The sequence below is a fragment of the Pristis pectinata genome, chromosome 22, assembly GCF_009764475.1.
Source record: "Pristis pectinata isolate sPriPec2 chromosome 22, sPriPec2.1.pri, whole genome shotgun sequence".
In the NCBI taxonomy this organism is placed as follows: Eukaryota; Metazoa; Chordata; class Chondrichthyes; order Rhinopristiformes; family Pristidae; genus Pristis; species Pristis pectinata.
This window is the reverse complement of record NC_067426.1, coordinates 34720546-34740694: the sequence shown is the minus strand read 5'-3', so window position 1 is coordinate 34740694 and position 20149 is coordinate 34720546. Positions and strand designations below refer to the sequence as shown.

The 20149-nt window shown below is 50.2% G+C and overlaps 1 protein-coding gene across 2 annotated transcripts in view; it reads left to right on the top strand.

The window, feature by feature from the left end:
- col16a1 (collagen, type XVI, alpha 1) overlaps positions 1-20149 on the top strand; it is a 212184-nt gene that overhangs the window by 8818 nt on the left and 183217 nt on the right. Inside the window, exons 1-4 of one of the 2 annotated variants that reach the window (XM_052036513.1) lie at positions 7160-7200; positions 13500-13619; positions 16874-16945; positions 19700-19817. In XM_052036513.1, the coding sequence (XP_051892473.1) occupies positions 13538-13619; positions 16874-16945; positions 19700-19817 (272 nt within the window). In that variant the 5' untranslated portion in view covers positions 7160-7200; positions 13500-13537. Of the gene's footprint in view, positions 1-7159; positions 7201-13499; positions 13620-16873; positions 16946-19699; positions 19818-20149 lie in introns of those variants that run through there. The other variant, XM_052036512.1, reaches the window with a different exon arrangement.

Sequence of the window (20149 nt, the reverse complement as noted above, 5' to 3'; positions counted from 1 at the left end):
TGATCCTCTTTTCCTGCTGTTGGTGTGGGATAGGTAATGGCCAGGACACCCGGGTGTACTCGTGGCTCTTCTCTGATGTTGTACCCGGGAGACTTTCACTGCCTGCTGGAGGACAGGCGGGCCTTAGCTTCACCTTGGATCTGAAGGCCAGTAACTGTGCCAGTGCAGCACTCCCTCGGGATTGCTTGCACCCTGTCTCTGGCCTCTGGAGGACATGTGACCCGATGACCTTTGACTCAGCAGGGGGCAAGAAATCTCAAAGTCCCGCAAACTCCAGGGCAGCACTTTCCACACACTTCTGTTTGCCTTTTGCTCTGTGTTTCTGGTTCACTCACCACCTATCTCTTACTTCCTTCACACTGAAGAGGCCCCGCAGGACTACACTGGCTCTGAAGACCCATCCCATCGATCCTGTTCCCCACTTATCTCCCTGTGACCTGTTGTCCCTCACCTGCCCAACTCCCTCCAATCCCCCCCGTACTCACCAACACTCGTTCACAGTTTCACAGCACAGGTTCACAGCAGCCTGTTCGCCTGTGAGCTCTGGCTGGCAGAGTACTTGCTGACTCCAGCACAGTGTGAGGTGAAGCGCTCCAATAGATCAAAGACCGAGGTAGTGGAGGCAAAAGGAAACCACCCGCTGTGAAAGAAAGTTCGTAATACCTGGGCACAAGAGCTAATAGAGTTCAGTCGGAGAAAGCCACGGGAATATTCAGGACTTGGAACGCAAGAACCAATTGCAGCAAAAATACTCATTTCTGAAACGCGTGGGCTGCAGAATCCAAGCGCTGCTTGTCCCTCAGAAGTTAGGGCAGACTTTTCTCTTCACCCAGCTCTTCCCTTATGGCCGCTGTTTCCTGCCACAGTGTCTGCTTTGACTTGCGAGTGTCGCTGAAAGGAGATCCTGTCGGAAGCACAGTGTGCAGCAGTTACCGGGTGGGTTTGAGCTGGGCTCTGCCTGGGGTGCTCAATCACCCATTTATTTACAGGCAGGCAGGGTGAGGGTTTGGCGGTGCAGCCCACTGCTGCAGAAGGCCCCAGGAATGTCTGGAGCAAAGTCACAGGTTCCTTTACCTCATCCTCCCTGCAGTCAGACTGCTAAGAAAACCCTCTGAGTGCACTGGAGTCCACTTTTGGGAGAAGAGGCCGGTGTCTTTCTCAGAAGAACTTCAGTGATGTAGAGTGGACTCCTTGGTACAATCCAATAGTTTTCACTTTCATGTGGAATTGTTTCTTTTAACACCATGATTTCCGAGAGTGGTATTTGTGTTCAGGGCTGCAGGAGTGTTTGGGTGTTGGAAACTCACTGGGCAGTCATCCTCTGCTAGTGAAGAGAACAGGTTGGTGTTGTTGATGTGTCAGAACTAAATACACCTGATTGGGGTTTCACTGTCGCTCCATATTTGGCTCCATGTATTCCAGACACCTTCTGCAATGGTTACTTTGCACTTGGGGCTGCCTCGCTATTGTCCTCTCTGGTTTGCCAAGCCTTGCCTGGTGGTAACGTGCATCACACTGGCAGTGACAGACTCCTCACTCTGTTCAGGCCAGGAAGAGATGGAACTCAGGGTATTGTGTTCAGTTCTACGCCGTGAATATCAGAGAAGGTGGATCGACTTTGGAGGGTTGGAGGAAAATTAAAAAAAACTGCAGGTGGTGTAAAATAAAAGCAGAAAATGCTGGAAAAACTCAGCAAGTCAGGCAGCGTCTGTGGAGAGAAAAATAATATTCCTGGTTGGGGCCCCTTTTCTGATGTCGGGTCTGTATTCTGAGCTGTTAGCTCTGCTTCTCTCTCCACAGATGCTGCCTGACCTTCCAGCATTTTCTGTTTTCGTTGGAGAATGTGTAGCTTGGTTCACTGATGATATGGAATTGAAAGGGTTAAATGACGGATGCATAGATTGGTCTTCTGTTTCCTTGAGTATTGTTGAGGTGTTGGAGCAAGTGAAAAATTGCTGGAAACTAATCCCCTTGCTGTTGGAGAGGTGGCTGTAAGAATCCAGAGTACGGGGCCTAATTTGTAATTGGAATTGGTGCATTCAGGAGCGCCAGTGCCCCTGACACTGACTGGGAAGTCTGGAACTCCATCTCACAACAGTTGTGTATCACAACACTTCACAATTAGCAATAATGATTAGGGGTTAAGGATCCAAGGTGGATCAGTGCTGATGTGATCAAAATGAAGTGTGTTCAGTGGCTGAAGAATTTCCCCCTGCTCCAAAACTCTTGTGATTGTTTTTCATTTGTTTTACGTTGCAGCTGGGAAATTCATGGAGCTGGATTTCCGAGTCCTCAGCATTTCAAAGCACTTCCCCACAATAAGAAAGTTTCCCTTGGGAATGGAAGTAGGGATTGTGATAGGTCCTCTGCAGGGTTAGTGGGGGGTGGGGTAACTCTGTCCCATTTACCCCAAGGGGATTCTGTCTGTATCCCACCCAGTGGGTCAACACAAAATGGTCCACTCTGAGACGAATGGTCATGTCGGTAATAAGGTAGCAAGTAGTGCACACTGAAACCTCTCGGACAGCAGTGAGACGAGGATTGGTGACCTGTTTTGGTGGTAGGGGTTGGGAATTTGATTTGGCACGTCTCTGGGGAAACCTGCTCTGCTTCAGATGTTGCCATGGCATCACTTTGATGGACCTGAGGAACGAGGTGGGAACCTGATTAATGTTTTATCCAGATTGACCGTCCCTCGATACTGCAAGGATGAGACTGGAGCCCACCGATGTCCGATGCAGTGATGAAGGTGTGACTCACCGAGCCTCAGTGTACCCCCAACACACGGGTCATTGGGTGGACACAGCAGTACTACCAATTGTGCTGTTTGTAAAAACTCACCTTGAAGCAGAGGTCTGCCCCTGGCCAGCTTGAACAAGGCCCCGATATGCTATAATGCCCAATACCTAAGGTGCCAGGTGTGTTGGAACAGCCCTTGCGGAGGGCAACCTGCACGGGGGCATTTGCTCTGCCATCTGCCACCGTTGCAGAGGGGAGACCACAGAGGGCGTGCAGGTGGGACGAGGTTAGGGAGAGGGGGAGGAGGTGATTGTGGGAAAGGATGGGGGAGTGCGGACAGGGGATCATGGAGGAGAGAGACGACCAGGATGGAAGGGGGAATGGGGATCTGGGGGGACCTTGAAGGCAGTGGCAGGGACGGGAGAGGCCACCAACTGCAGACATGAAGAACCGTGCATCTTCCTGCAGTGATCAGGTCTCCCAGGCTGCTGTGTGGATAGAGATGAGGCCCGTTCCCAACAGTGAACCTCAGTGCACCTTGGACCTTGTGTCCAGTGATGTTTCTCAAAACCAGCAGTGGAGTGCTGTACAGGGTCTGACGTCGCAGTGTGTGCCCAGCAGCCTCTGGGTGTTCACCCCTCCCCTGCCCACCCACCCCTTGCCCTAGCATCAGAGGAACCTGGCATGCTGTGTGGAACGTACTGCTTGCGCAGGGTGCTTATAGCAAGCAGTTTGCAAGTGACCGTCTGCCTGCATTGTGCCCTGCAGGCTGTGAAACCAGGTCGCGGGTTCCCCAGCAGCGCCAGACTCCCCCTCCCCAGCACAAGGCCCGTTGATCCTGTGTACCAATACTTGTAGCCTGTAGTAGAATCTGCACCATCGGCAAAAAAAGCCCCTGTCAGCCCCAGCTGATTCTGGGCAATAATGGGACCGGGAGCACAGTGTCGGCGGCTCAGGGTTGGCCCGCAAAACGCTGCCACTGCTTCTGCCCGACAGCCTGAGATTGGCCTCCCCATCCTCTCTGAGACCCCAGACCTCGAGGCTTGGGTGGGGCCAGGCTCCATCTGAGTCACCGCCAGTTGGGCAGGGTCCAGGACAGAGTGAGGCTCAGTTGGTGTGAAGCCAAGGTCCGACGTGTAAAACTGAGGCCGACCAGTCCTCCGTGTCACCTCCTGACGTGGATACGTTCACCAGCTCTCGGCTCTCAGCAGTGGCACGGTGTGGAGACCTCTCCCTATCAGCCTCAGCCCCTCCCCTACATCCCTCCCTCACCACCCCCATCCTCCAACCCAACCTCCTGCCATCCTCCCCATTCTTCCCCTCCCCCTCCCTTCCCTCTCATCCACTCCTCCATTTCATTTTCTGCCCTCTTGCCTTTCTTCTCCTTTCCTTTATTCCTCCCCCCCACCTATTCCTGAACCTGCTCCTCTCTTTTCCAGCTCTACACTTGGTTTCGAATTCAGCAGAAGTTGCCAACAGTAGAAGCCAAAGGAAACAGTTGGGGCTGCCAAGTTACTGTGAGCTGATCTGTCTGCAGAGGTCGGCTCCTCAATGTTTGACCTCAAGTTTGTCCAGAAGTGCTTCATCTCTCTCTCTCGTAAGCTTGGCACAAATGGTTTCATTGCAGTACAGACCAGGAGAATTGCCAACTCTCCACAAGTCTGGAGCTGATACTGAGCCCGGAACAACTCAAAGAAGCTGGGAACCTTATCATGGGCCGGAGACTCCTCACCATAGGAATTGTTGGCGTGTTTACATTCTGGAGATTGTGCCATGAGGGGGAGTTTAGATATTACTTAAGTGAAATAAACCACTTTTTATTAAATTGCAACAGGGTTTAGAGCAATTTGGGATGGTACAGAAACATTCAAATCTTCGTGTAATCAAAGCTCCCTTGGAAAAATGCAACTTACCCACTGACTCCTGGGAATCCCTGGTCACACTGCTCACAGTGGAGAGGGAACATTCCAGATGGTGTGAGACCTTGAGTCTAAGAACATAGAACATAGAACGTTACAGCACAGTACAGGCCCTTTGGCCTGCGATGTTGTGCTGACATCTTATCCTGCTCCCCTTCCCTCCCACATAGCCCTCCATTTCTCTATCGTTCATGTGTCTCTCTAAGAGTCTCTTAAATGCCCCTAATGTACTTTCCCCCACAACCTCTGCCGGCAGTGTGTTCCACGCACCCATCACTCTCTGTGTAAAAAAACTTACCTCTGACATCCCCCTTATATCTTCCTCCAATCACCTTATAATTAAGATTTTTAAAATTAAGGTTTCTTTATTAGTCACATGTACATCGAAACACACAGTGAAATGCATCTTTTGTGTAGAGTGTTCTGTGGGCAGCCCACAAGTGTTGCCACGCTTCCGGTGCCAACATAGCATGCCCACAACTTCCTAACCCGTGTGTCTTTGGAATGTGGGAGGAAACCGGAGCACCCGGAGGAAACCCACGCAGACACGGGGAGAACGTACAAACTCCTTACAGACAGCAGTGGGAATTGAACCCGGGTCACTGGTGCTGTAATAGCGTTACGCCAACTGCTACACTGCCGTGCATGCCTCCTCATGTTAGCTATTTTCACCCTGGGAAAAATTCTCTGACTGTCCACTTGATCTATGCCTCTTATCACCTTGTGCACCTCTATCAAGTCTCCTCTCATCCTCCTTCTCTCCAAAGAGAAAAGCCCGAGCTCACTCAACCCATCCTCATAAGACATGTTCTCCAATCCAGGCAACATCCTGGTAAATCTCCTCTGCACCCTCTCTAAAGCTTCCACATCCTTCCTATGATGAGGCAACCAGAACTGAACACAATGCTCCAAGTGTGTCTAACCAGAGTTTTATAGAACTGCAACATTACCTCGTGGCTCTTGAACTCAGTCCCCCAACTAATGAAGGCCAACACTCCATACGCCTTCTTAACAACCCTATCGATCAGCCCAGCAACCTTGAGGGATCCATGGACGTGGACCCCAAGATCCCTCTGTTCCTCCACACTGCTAAGAGTCCTGCCATTAACCTTGTATTTTGCCTTCAGATTTGATCTTCCAAAGTGTATCATTTCACACTTTTCTGGGTTGAACTCGGTTTGCCCCTCCTCAGCCCAGCTCTGCATCCTATCACTGTCCTGTTGTAACCTACAGCAACCTTCTACACTATCTATAACACCACCAACCTTCATGTCATCTGCAAACTTACTAACCCACCCTTCCACATCCTCATCCAAGTCATTTATAAAAATCACAAAGAGCAGGGGTCCCAGAACAGTTCCCTGCAGAACACCACTGGTCACCGACCTCCAGACAGAATACACTCCATCTACAACCACCCTTTGTCTTCTATGGGCGAGCCAATTCTGAATCCACACAGCCAGGTTTCCCTGGATCCCATGGCTCCTGACTTACTGAATGAAAACCGAAGCCCTGCCCCATCAGTGGAAGGAGTGCACTCCCTCGCACACCACCTGCTCACCTGCTCCGTCAGCTAACGCCTGCCCCATCGGTGGAAGCGTCTGTGGTTCCCAAGTCGCCCTCATCGTTCACCTCAGACCCCACAGAACCAGAGTGGAAGTAAGTCACACTCAATCCCCAAGGAACTGCCTGAGAAGGGAAGAAAGGGAGGACTAATAGAAGTGACTGTGACTGCTACCTCTTCTGAGACCCAGAATAATGGCCCGTCCCTCACAACACTTTCCTCTACACACCACTTCACAGAGCACAGCTCAGCCCAGAGCTTTGTTTCACTTCACACGTGATGGGCATTGTTGACGGCTGACTATTCCACAGATCTCCATGTAAGACTGTCCGTGAGGTACTCGGCCACATGAAAGAGATCACAGGTGTGGGACTGGAGTCACTAATGACACGTTATTGCGAGCCTTTAGTCTCCGGGCTGTGGTTAAGTTACTGGACCAGCTGACAGAGTTCTGAACCATTGATGCAGAGACATGAGTTCAAATCCCACTCTGGCAGCTAGGAATTTAAGTAATTCAGTTCTGAAACTTCGAGGAAGCAGATTGCAATCAAAGTGGAGCTGTTGGATTTTGTAAAGATCTACCTGTCCATTAATGTCCTTTGGGGGAGGAAGTCCAGTCTGGTCTATATGTGACTCCAGAGTCCCACGGTAATACAAGAATTATCTCCTCCGTCCAGGGGCAATGACAGATGGACAATAAACAGTGATGTCCACGTCCTGCACGTGTAAAAGAGAAGTATATCATCTGAGAGTACATGAGCTCAACACATTCCATTCCTGAACTAGTGAACCAGCTGTATTTATAAGATAATCCAAGAGCTTCACTGCTGGCTGACTGTGCCCAGGTTGTTTAGAACTGAATTTAAATCCTTATACAGTTTATACTCGTGTTTATTGACAGGTTTTCACAGCTTCAGGATGACCAGATGAAGGGAAACAGACAGGAGGTTCTGTGGCAGTGAGCATGAATCCCGGATGGTATGTTGCCTCCCAGGTGCCAGGGTCCGGGATGTCACTGATCGGGTCCACAGGATTCTTGAGTGGGAGGGAGAGCAGCCAGAAGTTGTGGTCCATATTGGCACCAATGACATAGGTAGGAAGGGGGATGAGGTCCTGAAGAGTGAGTTCAGGGAGCTAGGCAGAAAATTGAGGAACAGGACCTCAAGGGTAGCAATCTCGGGATTGCTGCCAGTGCCACGTGATAGTGAAGGTAGGAATAGGAGGAGGTGGAAGATAAATGTGTGGCTGAGAAGTTGGTGCAGGAGGGAGGGTTTTAGATTTCTGGATCATTGGGATCTCTTCTCGGGAAGGTGGGACCTGTACAGAGAGGACGGGTTACACCCGAACCAGAAGGGGGCCAATATCCTTGCGGCGAGATTTGCTAGGGTGGTACAGGAGGGTTTAAACTAGTTTGTGAGGGGGAAGGGAACCGGAAGAGTAGGTCAGAGGAAGAAGGGAATGGGGAAAAGTTAGATCAAACAGGCAGAGAGGCTTTGGGGAAGGAGAAGCAGAATACAGGCTGTAAAAGTAGTAAGATAGATAGACTGAAGTGTGTTTACTTAAATGCAAGAAGTGTCAGGAATAAGGGGGATGAACAGGGCTTGGATAAGTATGGGGGACTATGATATCGTGGCTATTACTGAGACGTGGCTGACATCAGGAGAGGAGTGGATATTGAATATTCCTGGTTTTCGATGTTTTAAGAGGGATAGGGAAGGGGGGAGAAGAGGTGGAGGGGTGGCGATACTGGTCAGGGACACTGTTATGGCTGTGGAAAAGATGGATGTTGTAGAAGGATCATCTCTAGAGTCCGTATGGGTGGAGTTAAGGAACAAGAAAGGAGCAGTTACTCTACTAGGAGTATTCTATAGGCCCCCTGGTAGCAGTAGAGATATAGAGGAGCAGATTGGCAGGCAATGTTTGGAGAGAAGCAGAAATAACAGGGTTGTTATAATGGGAGACTTCAACTTCCCAAATATAGACTGGAACCTGCTTAGTGCCAAAGGTTTAGATGGGACAGAATTTGTTAAATGTGTCCAGGAGGGATTCCTGACGCAGTATGTTGACAGGCCAACTAGAGGGAATGCCATGTTAGATCTAGTTTTAGGAAATGAACCGGGACAGGTCAAGGATCTATTGGTGGGTGAGCATTTGGGGGACAGTGACCATTGCTCCATAACCTTTAAAATTGTCATGGACAGGGACAGGTGCAGAGAGGACAAGAGGTTTTTCAATTGGGGAAGGGCTAACTACGAGGCTATAAGGAGAGAACTTGGGAGTGTAAATTGGGATGTCCTTTTTGAAGGAAAATGTACCATGGGGATGTGGTCGATATTCAGGGATCTTATGCAGGATGTTAGGGATAAATATGTCCCGGTGAGGCAGAGAAGGAATGGCAGGGTGAAGGAACCGTGGGTGACGAGAGAGGTGGAACGACTTGTTAGGGAGAAGAAGGTAACATACGTGAGGTATAAGCAGCAAGGTTCAGACAGGGCCCATGAGGAATATAGGGTAGTGAGGAAGGAACTTAAGAAAGGGCTGAGGAGAGCTAGAAGGGGACATGAAAAGGCTTTGGCTAGTAGGGTTAAGGAAAATCCCAAGGCCTTTTTCAAGTACGTGAAGGGTAGGAGGATGGCTAGGGTGAAGGTAGGTCTGATTAAGGACAAAGGTGGGAGAATTTGCCTGGAGGCGGCGGAAGTGGGAGAAGTTCTCAATGAGTACTTCTCTTCGATATTCACCAGGGAGAGGGGTCTTGATGATGCGGAAGGGAGTGCTGGTAGGGGTAATGTTCTCGAGGTTGTTGATATCAAGAGAGAGGATGTGTTGAAGTTGTTAAATAATATTAAGACAGATAAATCTCCGGGGCCTGACGGGATTTTCCCCAGGCTGCTTCGAGAGGCTAGGGAGGAGATTGCTGAACCGCTGGTAAGGATCTTTGAGTCCTCGTTGTCTACGGGGGTGGTGCCGGAGGATTGGAGGATTGCGAATGTGGTCCCCTTGTTCAAAAAAGGTAATAGGGATAGGCCAGGGAATTATAGACCGGTGAGTCTCACGTCTGTGGTGGGTAAGCTGTTAGAAAGGATTCTAAGGGATAGGATTTATGAACACCTGGAGAATCATGGACTGATTAGGGACAGCCAGCATGACTTTGTGAAGGGAAGATCTTGCCTCACAAGCCTGATAGAGTTCTTTGAGGAGGTGACCAGGAAGATTAATGAGGGCAGTGTGGTGGATGTGGTTTACATGGATTTTAGTAAGGCGTTTGATAAGGTTCCTCATGGTAGGCTTCTTCAGAAGGTCAGAGGCCAAGGGATCCAAGGAAGCTTGGCAGTGTGGATTAGGAATTGGCTTGCATGTAGAAAGCAGAGGGTTGTGGTGGAAGGAGTGCCCTCGGATTGGAAGGCAGTGACTAGTGGTGTCCCACAGGGATCGGTTCTGGGACCTCTACTTTTTGTGATATTTATAGATGACTTAGATGAGGGGGTGGAGGCCTGGGTTAGTAAGTTTGCGGACGACACTAAGATAGGCGGTGTTGTGGATAGTGTGGAGGGCTGTCGGAGCTTACAGAGGGATATTGATAGGATGCAGAGCTGGGCTGACAAGTGGCAGATGGAGTTCAATCCGGAGAAGTGTGAGGTGGTACACTTTGGAAGGACAAACTGCAGGGCAGAGAACAGGGTAAACGGCAAGGTACTTGGCAGTGTGGAGGAGCAGAGGGATCTGGGGGTTCATATTCACAGTTCGTTGAAAGTTGCCTCACAGGTGGAAAGAGCAGTTAAGAAGGCCAATGGGATGTTGGCTTTCATAAGTCGCGGGATTGAGTTTAAGAGCCGCGAGGTTATGATGCAGCTTTACAAAACTCTAGTTAGGCCACATTTAGAGTACTGTGTTCACTTCTGGTCGCCTCATTATAGGAAGGATGTGGAGGCATTGGAGAGGGTGCAGAGGAGATTTACCAGGATGCTGCCTGGATTGGAGGGTATTGAATATGAGGAGAGGCTTAAGGTGCTCGGGCTTTATTCACTGGAAAGGAGGAGGATGAGAGGAGACATGATAGAGGTATATAAAATATTGAGAGGAATAGATAGAGTAGACAGTCAGCGCCTCCTTCCCAGGGCACCAATGCTCAAGACAAGAGGGCATGGCTTTAAGGTTATGGGTGGGAGGTTCAGGGGAGATGTCAGAGGGAGGTTTTTCACCCAGAGAGTGGTTGGTGCATGGAATGCACTGCCTGGGGTGGTGGTGGAGGCAGATACATTGAACAGGTTCAAGAGCTTGTTGGATAGGCACATGGAGGAACGTGAGGTCGAGGGATATGCGGGAGGAAGGGGTTAGGTAGTGTGAGGGTGGTCTGATGGACAGCACGACACGGTGGGCCGAAGGGCCTGTTTTGTGCTGTATGGTTCTATGGTTCTAAGTGCTTTTGAAGTGCAGTCACTGCTGCCCTAGGAAATGCAACAGCCAATTGTGCACAGCAAGATCCCACAATAACACTATTGGATAAGGGCGGAGAATCAAATCTAGTGAAATATAAATACTGGTCACAAAATGTGGGTGAGATCCCTGCTCTCCTTCCGCTCATGTGATGCTTTCTGGCAGTTGCTGTTCCCCATTCTACTCTGCCCTGGCTCCCAGGTGGTCACTGGTGGCTCCCAGCCCTCTGCTACCTACCCCAGCCCCTGTCCCATCCCGTCAGAGCCCAGTGACACTATGAAAGGCAGGGCAGTGAGGCTCAGTGGTGGATGGGGCTGCTGAAGCCTCAGAGTCATGAGGTTGGGATTCCAGTCTGCTGTGGCCAAGAAATTCCCATAACTTTCTTTTATTAGGCTGTTTTGGAGGTGTGTGTGTGTGTGTGTGTGTGTGTGTGTGTGTGTGTGTGTGTGTGTCTGCTTGTGTGTGTGTGTGTGTGTGTGTCTGCTTGTGTGTGTGTGTGTGTGTGTGTGTGTGTGCGTGTGTGTGTGCGTGTGTGTGTGTGTGTGTGTGTACATGTGTGGGACTGTTCAGTATCTGCCTTGGTTTCAGCTCCTGTACAAAGGGGTGTCTGTAAATAGGGTGCCTGGACCCTAGGCCAAAGTTCAGGGCCTTGCTTAAGCTGCTCAGTGTTTGCTGGTTTTCCCACTGACCTGGTACATGGGAGCGTAGCCGGCGAGGACAGACCACCGGGGAGCAGTCTGAGCTCACATCAGGCCCTGTGATCAGTACTGCAAGTTCTTACTACCTCGAAACAAACCAGTGGTCAGCTGGAGGTGGTGTGTCTGAGCTTCAGTCAGCTTGATGTATAGACAGACTCAGTAAACTTTGGTTCCTCTGCAAACCAGGCTTTTTGGCAGAGTTGGGGAAACTAGGAACTAAAGGGTGAGTGAAAGATTGTCTCTTCTCCCAGTTTAGGGTGGTGGATGGTGTAGCAATCACGCAGGTTGCTTTGTCCTGGATGGTGTCGAGCTGCTTGGGTTGTTGGGCCTGCACGCATCCAGGCAAGTGGAGAGTATCCCATTACAGTCCTAACTTGTAGATGGTGGAAAGACATCAGGGGGTGAGACATCTGAGGTGCTCTTGTGGCCACAGTGTTTATGTGACTGGGCCAGTTGAGTTCCCGGTCACTGGTGACCCCAGGATATTGATGATGAGGGACTTGGCAACGGTAATGGCCAAGGGTGAGTGGTTGGACTGTCTCTCAGGTGATGGTTCTTGTCTGGCACCTGAACGTCACTTGCCACTTCTCAGCCGCACTGGAATGCCGTCCGGGTCTTGCTGCGTGCAGCTATGGGTTGCTTCACTTACCCAGGAGTTGGGAATGGAACATGGGACAATCGTCAGTGAACATCCCCACTTCTGAACAGATAGAAGGAAGATCATTCATGCAGCTGAAGTTGGTTGGGTCTGGGACACTGTCCTGGGGAACTCCTGCAGTGATGTCCTGACCCCCAACAACCATCTTCCTTTGTGGGAGGTATGACTCCAGCCACTGGAGTATTTTCTCCTTGATGCCCATTGACCCCAGTGTTATCAGGGTGCCTCAAGGCCACACTGGGTCACATGTTGCCTTTGTGTCAAGCGCAGTCTCTGTGTACTCTGGAATTCATCTCCTTGGCCCGTATGTGGAGTACGGCTGTGATGAGATCTTGTCCTGGCAAAACCAAAACCAGGTATCTGGAGCAAGTTATTGATCAATAAGTGCTGTTAAATAAAAATTGGTAAATTAGTTTATTATTGTCACTGAGGTACAGTGAAAAACTTAGCTTTGCATGCCATCCATACAGATTATTTCACCGCATCAAGGTAGATTTAAAAGAGAATAATTATCCGTTAGTGTAGCGGTTAGTGTAATGCTTTACAGCACCAGCGACCCGGGTTCAATTCCGGCCGCTGTCTGTAAGGAGCTTGTACGTTCTCCCTGTGTCTGCGTGGGTTTCCTCTGGGTGCTCTGGTTTCCTCCCACATTCCAAAGACATACGGGTCAGGAAGTTGTGGGCGTGCTATGTTGGTGCCGGAAGCGTGGCGACACTTGGGGGCTGCCCACAGTGTTCAAACTCTAGGCAAAGATGCATTTTCACTGTGTTTTTCGATGTACATGTGACTAATAAAGACATCTTAATCAAAGTAATGAATAGATCTACAGAGAGCAGCTTGCAACAATGACACCACTGCCAGTGATACCTTCCATCACTTTGCTCAGCCAGATTGGATTTGTCCTGTGAATCAGACATACCTGGGCAATTTTCCATGCTGTCAGTGATCACCAGTGTTGTGACTGGACTGGAACAGTTTGGCCAGAGGCGCAGCTAGTTCTGGAGCTCAGGTCCACAATACTACAGCTGGGATAATTGCCGGTCCCACAGGGTTTGCTGCATCCAGCGCTCCAAACTGTTTCTTGAGCGAATCTCTTTGTGTGGCTTTTGGAGGGAGGCAGGACAGCTCACTGAGCCAGTACCTCTGGTCAAGACTGGTCGTGAATGCTTCAGCCTTGTCTCCAACACTCACTCGGTTATGAAGACGAATCGGAGGAGCTGGGGTTGGTCTTAGAACAGAGAATGCAAAGAAATTTGATCAAAGTGTCCAATATGATGAAGGATTTAGATTGGAAATGTTTCCCTTGCTTTGACCCATGAGTGAAGAGTGAGTGAAGTGAGGACAGATGTGGCCTCTTATGAACAAGTAGGGAGAACAAGTGAGGAACTGGCAGTGAGGGTAGTTCATGTGGTATAATGGGGCCAATGAGTCCAGTTTCTGGGTGAGCGTTGTGACCTGGGGCTCACGGTAATGTTGTTCTCTTCCAGGTGATGTTTGAGCATTGTTGAAGGGCTTCAGTGCAGATATGTGGTCCCTTTGGATCGCCATCCTGTGGGTGTCCGTCACAGTGGATCGTTCCAGCATGGGTGCACTGGCAGTGCGCAGAGGTAAGTCCTGATCCTGACAGTGAGGTAGGACACCCCTCTGACTGGTCTCCAGGTATCCCCCCCGTTCCTCCCAGCAGGTCCTGTCCACTGTGGGAAACAGTTCTCAGAACCACAATGGTCCTCTGTCAACTGCACTGTTCCTTAGGTGTGAGTGTGAAGGGAAATACTGGCCGTCTCTGTCCGCTTCACCGTCTCCAAGTGGTGGAAGGTACAAGCCACTGACCGGTGACCTGATGCAGGGGTCAGTCACTGGTATAGAAGGATCAGGAGCCAGGGTTGGCCATTCAGCTCAAACGTGCATCAAGGTCATGGCTGATCTGCCTTGGCCCCATTTTCCTGCACAATCCCCATGTCCCTCGATTCCCTTAAGATGCAGGAATCTGTGAATCCATGTTTTTTAGGGTCTAGTGGCCTCACGGTGACCCTGATCTCGAGAGGGAGGATGGGTCAGTCACACGGTGACCTTGACGTCGAGGGATGTTCGGTCAGTCACACAGGGACCCTGACCTCGAGAGGATCCAGATGATGTCAGGCACTCCCTCATACTTACCTGGGCAGGACTGCCTTAATATAATACCTGTAGGAACTAATCACCAGAATCAGAATCAGGTTTATTATCACTGTCTTATATGATGTGAAATTTATTGTTCTTCAGCAGCAGTACAGTGCAGTACAGTGCAGTACAATCCAGTACAGTGCAGTGCAGTACAGTACAGTACAGTGCAGTACAATACAGTACAGTGTAGTACACTGATGCAATTGCATAAATTTGTTGCAGAAACTTAACCAAGAGTCAAGAATCATCCAATCGGTGTCGTAAACTTCAGTGTAGTGGGTGGAGCATTGTCTGCTGACCATTGACAGCAGCGGAGGGAGGCTGAAAAGTCACATGATGACTGATCATCCATGTTCCCACCACAGGCTCTGGATGTGGACTGGGATTTCTCACTGAGCAGGGTTTCTCTGATAATTAGGTTCAGTAAATTCACAGATATTGTATGTGAAAGGAAGAGCATGATTGTAGAGAGGGAAGAACATAGAATATAGACCATCGAACAGTACAGCACAGGAACAGGCCCTTCAGCCCACAATGTTGTGCCGAACCAATTACATTAGTAATAAAATGCCCAACTAAACTCATCCCTTCTGCCTACACAATGTCCATATCCTACCATTTCCTTCACATTCATGTGCCTGTCTAACAGCTATCGTATTTGCCTCCACCACCACCCCTGGCAGCACATTCCAGGCACCCACCACTCTCTGTGTTAAGAATTTGCCCCGCACATCTCCTTTGAATTTTTCCCCCTCTCACCCTAAATGCATGCCCTCTGGTGTTAGACATTTCAACCCTGGGGAAAAGATACCAGCTGTCTACTCTATCTATGCCTCTCATAATCTTATAAACCTCTATCAGGTGTCCCCTCAGCCTCCACCGCTCCGGAGAAAACAACCCAAGTTTGACCAACCTCTCCTCATAGCACATGCCCTCTAATCTGGGCAGCATCCTGGGAAAACTCTTTGGTACCCTCTCCAGAGCCTCCACATCCTTCCTGTAACGGAGTCACCAGAACTGAATGCAATACTTCAAATGTGGCCAAACTAAAGTTTTATGAAGCTGCAGCATAACCTCCTGACTCATGAACTCAGTGCCTCAACTAATGAAGGCAAGCGTGCCATACGCCTTCTTTACTGCCCAATCAACCTGTGTAGCTGCTGTCAGGGAGCTATGAACTTAGCCCCTAGATCCCTCTCTGAAGGATGAGTAGCAGAGTGCACACCAGCCTGAGCAGGCCCAGCCATCTGGAAGAAGGCCGGAGAATATCAGACATCACAAGAGCTGGGCACCGTGAGGATCTGGCTGCCTAGTTTGCAGGTGACGCTGGTTCCTGGTAGCATATTGTCCCGGGCTGTTAACTAATCTCATGTCAGCCTAGGATCAAGTTAATTCTCTGCAATGGGAAGTCGTCCCTTGCTGAAATTGCTCCCGTCAAAGGTGTGACATCCTGTGTGCCTGTGATAGTTGTAGATGATTCCTCCTCATCCCCCTCACCCCCGTTAGCCGTCTCGCCCTCCTGCTGCACCTTTCTGAGCTGCTTTGCTTCAGCTCATCGTTCTTGCACAGAGTAGTGAATCACTAGAATCCTTTTCCCTGGAGGGTTGTGGAGGCCAGACCATTGGAAGTATTTAAAGTGGTGATGGAGACATTTTGGAAAGATTGGTATTGTTATTGGTTTATTATTGTCACTTGTACTGAGGTACAGTGAAAAGCTTGCCTTACAAACCGATCGTACAGGTCAATTCATTACACAGTGCAGTTACATTGAGTTAGTACAGAGTGCATTGATGTAGTACTGGTAAAAACAATAACAGTACAGAGTAAAGTGTCACAGCTACAGGGAAGTGCAGTGCAATAAGTTGCAAGGTCTTAACAAGGTAGATCGTGAGGTTGAAGGTCCAGCTCATCGTATAAGGGAACCGTTCAGCAGTCTTATCACCATGGGATAGAAGCTGTCCTTGAGCTGGTACATGCCCTCAGGCTCCTGTCTTATCAGGGAGTCGAGAGCAATGGGGACCTGGTACAGAAGAGGAGCTGAGGCCTGAGGTAGATCAGTCATGGTCATGTTGAATGGCAGAACAGGCTTGAGAGGCTGAGTGGCCTCCTGCTTCTATTCTTACCAGCGGCCTCTCTCTCTGTCCCTCTGCAGTCCCCAGTGTAGCCTTATATTTAAATCCCTCTGTGACTCTGTAATCCCCTCCAGCTCTCCAAGAAGTCCAGAACTTCCATCCCCATGGTGCCAGACTGATGTGTCGCAGGACAGAATTTCCTTGGAAAAGTACAAACTGTAACTTTACACAGTGACACAGTGAGAGGCCTGGACCTGCAGTGATTTCAGTGACAAACAGTGCGTGTCTGGACATCACAGCTTCAAACTACGTTCCTGGGTGTGTGCCCATGGGTGGTGAGGTGCCTTCCTGGGACGTGGGACCTGCCTAAGGAGGACATGGCCGTGGTGCAAACCCATGGAGCCCGTCACGGGGAGCCAGAGATGTCTCCAGTGGTCATGTCCTGTCATTTATCATGTTATTTTTGAACAGAAATTGACTGTCATGGTTTCTTAGACTTAACTGTCTGATGCTCATTGAGAAATCAGGTGTTGTGAGAGGGGCTACAAGATGCAAGCTCCTTCCTTCCGTACATGGCAGTAGATTGTTGCTGTACTTGGAGTCACTCACGGACCTTCCTCTTCCAGATGTTCCATGCCCACGTGTATACGGTGATGGATGGAAACTACGGAACCAGGAGCAGTACGTTAACGTTTCAGGTAACTGCCCCACTTCCACTCACAAGTTAGTGGTCTTCCTGGGTCGCAATCTCCTCCTGACTTTCGCTGCAGCCCTCTTTGCTGAAACCGTGCACCACACAACGCACAGTTGGGTCAACAGTTCTCCCTGCCCACCGTGAGTGCCCCGATCTCAGGCAGCCCAGCTCTTACACCCGATCCTGAGGTCTGTCCATTCACATCCCATTCCCCAGACTCCGAGGCACCCTTTGGATCCGATCACTCTCTTTCGTACCTCGGTCTGCTTCGTTCACTTAAACCCAACAGTCGCAAATGGTGGACGTCAGGCTCAGCTGTTCATTGCTGGATCTGGCTGCAGCAGATCAAAGCACAGCCGGGCCCTGCCTGTGTCCACCAGAGCTCCGTCCCCCAGCGTTTCCTGGAATGCATCCACCTTCCTGAAGCTTTCCTCCTGGCCTGCTGCCTGGAGTGCTGGGCCCTTGTTATTGGTGGAATTGGTTCTGCTTTTCCTTTCTCTACACTTGCCCACCTGGTTAAATCTCCCTGAAGGATCCCCCTCACCAGCCCGGAGACTTGGTCTCTCATCCATCTTTATTTGTTCTTCCTATCTTCTCGTCAGCCGCTCCTTTGGACCCACTTCCTCTGTCCTCATGATCTTCCCACGGACATCCCTTTCTGACCTCCAGGTTGATCTCGTTGAAAGTTGGCTCATTTCCTGCCTCTACCCCAAACCTGTCATCATCACCCCCTTTTACTATCCTTGCAAACTATTTTCCCCTCCCCAACCTCACCGCCCTCTCCACAAATCCAGCTGCACCTTTCCAACTCAATCCCCAGAGATCCCTCGACGTGATGCTCTCCAGTGGGAGTTTGGTTCCTGCCAACGTCGCTCTTGTCAAGAGCATGTGCAGCCCCGCAGTGGCTGCAAGCGTTCACTCCTTGTCGTTCTCTCCCACCGTTAAAGTTTCACCCCTCCTGCCCATGTCTCCAGTGTTTGCTTCAGCTTGTGTTTCTCTGGCTGATGCCTCTAATCGTAGCCAGGGACTGCCTCCTGCTCGCTACAGTTCCATGAGGGTCTGTGTGGTGTCAAAGCTCCATGTTCCTAGGACCTCTGGACTTTACTATGCGACTGACTGGTGCCATCTCTCACCTTCCATGAGACGTCAGCTTCCCGTGTCCTAATCCAGCTGTTCTCCCCCTAAGCCCCTGGTCCTGATGGGCAGCGCCTCCCCCTGCAGCAACCTTCTCTTCAAATGTCCGGCTTTGTATTTAAATCCCTCTGTGGCCTCGCCTTGTGGATCTGTGGCTCCCTCTGGTCCTACAACACTCGGAGAACTCGAGATTCTGGAAGTACCATCCTATCATGTAGCACTGGTGTGTGTTATGGGATTAAATTTGTTTGTAAAAACACGAGGTCCATGACGTTGCCTCACTGTTCACCTGACGTGTTGACCGAGATGGAGCTGGATGTGCACAGTGGCATCCTTTGGCGGGTAACACACATCCACAAACTCTGTGGGCAGGCGGGGGGTGGGGGGGGGTGTGTGCACCCCAGATGGTGAAGCAGCCCTCCCCCGGGCACGGATGTGTCTGATGATGACCTGCCCAAGGTGCACACACACACACGAAGCCTGCTTCAGGCAGGACAACTTCACCAAAATGTACCTCTCACTGCAGTTCTCCCTTGTGTCACCAACACCCCTCTCCACCCCTAACCACAACCTGTCCCCAGCCCACCTGGGCTGTTGGCCCTTTCTGTGGCACTGACTCTGACCTCTGTTGTATCAGTACCCCACGCTCCCAGGTCCCAATATCCTGCCCCAATCCATGACGTCTAGAGGATCTTTGTTAAACCAAACCCGGAGAATTTGGAACATAAGAACACGCAACAGTACAAAGGCCCTTCAGCCCACGATGTTGAGCCGAACTAATTAAACTAGTAATTAAATGCTTAACTGAACTAACCCCTTCTGCCTGCACAGTGTCCAAATCCCTCCATTCTCTGCATATCCATGTGCCTCTTAAACGCCTCTATCGAATCTGCCTCCACCACCAGCCCTGGCAGCACATTCCAGGCACCCACCACTCTCTGTGTAAAAAACTTGCCCTGCACATCTACTTTGAACTTTCCCCATCTCACTTTAAATGCAGGCCCTCTAGTATTAGACATTTCAACCTTGGGAAAAAGATACCGGCTGTCTACTCTATCTATGCCTCTCATAACCTTATAAACCTCTATCAGGTCTCCCCTCAGCCTCTGCCGCTCCAGAGAAAACAACCCAAGTTTGTCCAACCTTTCCTCATAGCACATACTCTCTAATCCGGGCAGCATCCTGGTAAACCTCTTCTGCACCCTCTCCAAATCCTTCCTGTAATGGGGCAACCAGAACTGAATGCAATGCATGTGCAAACGTGGGCTGTTACCAAGTCTCTGCAGGGTCAGTGTACAGTGTGGGTGTGCTTACACCAGTCACCACATCAGACAGTTTCCAATGTGAAAGCTTGTGATTGGGAGGAGGGAGATCCAGCTGTTCTGCAGGACAGCTGTTTCACCACAGCTGGGTTGACAGCTTCAGACCAAATTGTCTTCCCCTCTGATGTGTTGGGCCATTTGACAATAATCCGATTCAGGATGTCCACTCATTGTCAGGGCGACAGTGGAACTGCAGATGTGGTCACGGAACGCTGGCCGACATCTACACAGGAGATGGCCAGAGACTGCCGAAATCTACGACATTAACTCGATGGCGTTAACTCTTCTTTCTCCGATTTCAGGCTTTAATCTGCTCAGGCGGTTCTCTCTCTTTAAGATGCCGGCACTGAAGAAAATCCGAAATCCAATGGGATCTTTGATTGTGCGATTAGGAAACGTATCGGTCGTCAGACCCACTGAGTAAGTGCCAGCTGCCATGTTGTTGGGAAGTGGTGTCTGTGGTCTAAGAACCAGTGGTGGGATTATCTGTGTGTTGGTGCTTCAGTGTCACTCTGCCCTGACGAGGACCCTGATGGTTTGATCGAGGGGTAAATTTTCATCGAGTGTTTGCCCTTTATGTCTGAGCCGAGCCCTGCTGTGTCGAGCAGCAGCTTCCCAGACTTGCCCGCAGCCCCTTGGGGCGAGGCCAGTCTCTCCTTGACTTGAACCCTCAGTGGGCTGTTGTTGTGTGAGGATGGGTTGGGGTGGCAGGAATGCCCCTGCACTACCACTGTATCCATGGAGGAGGCTGA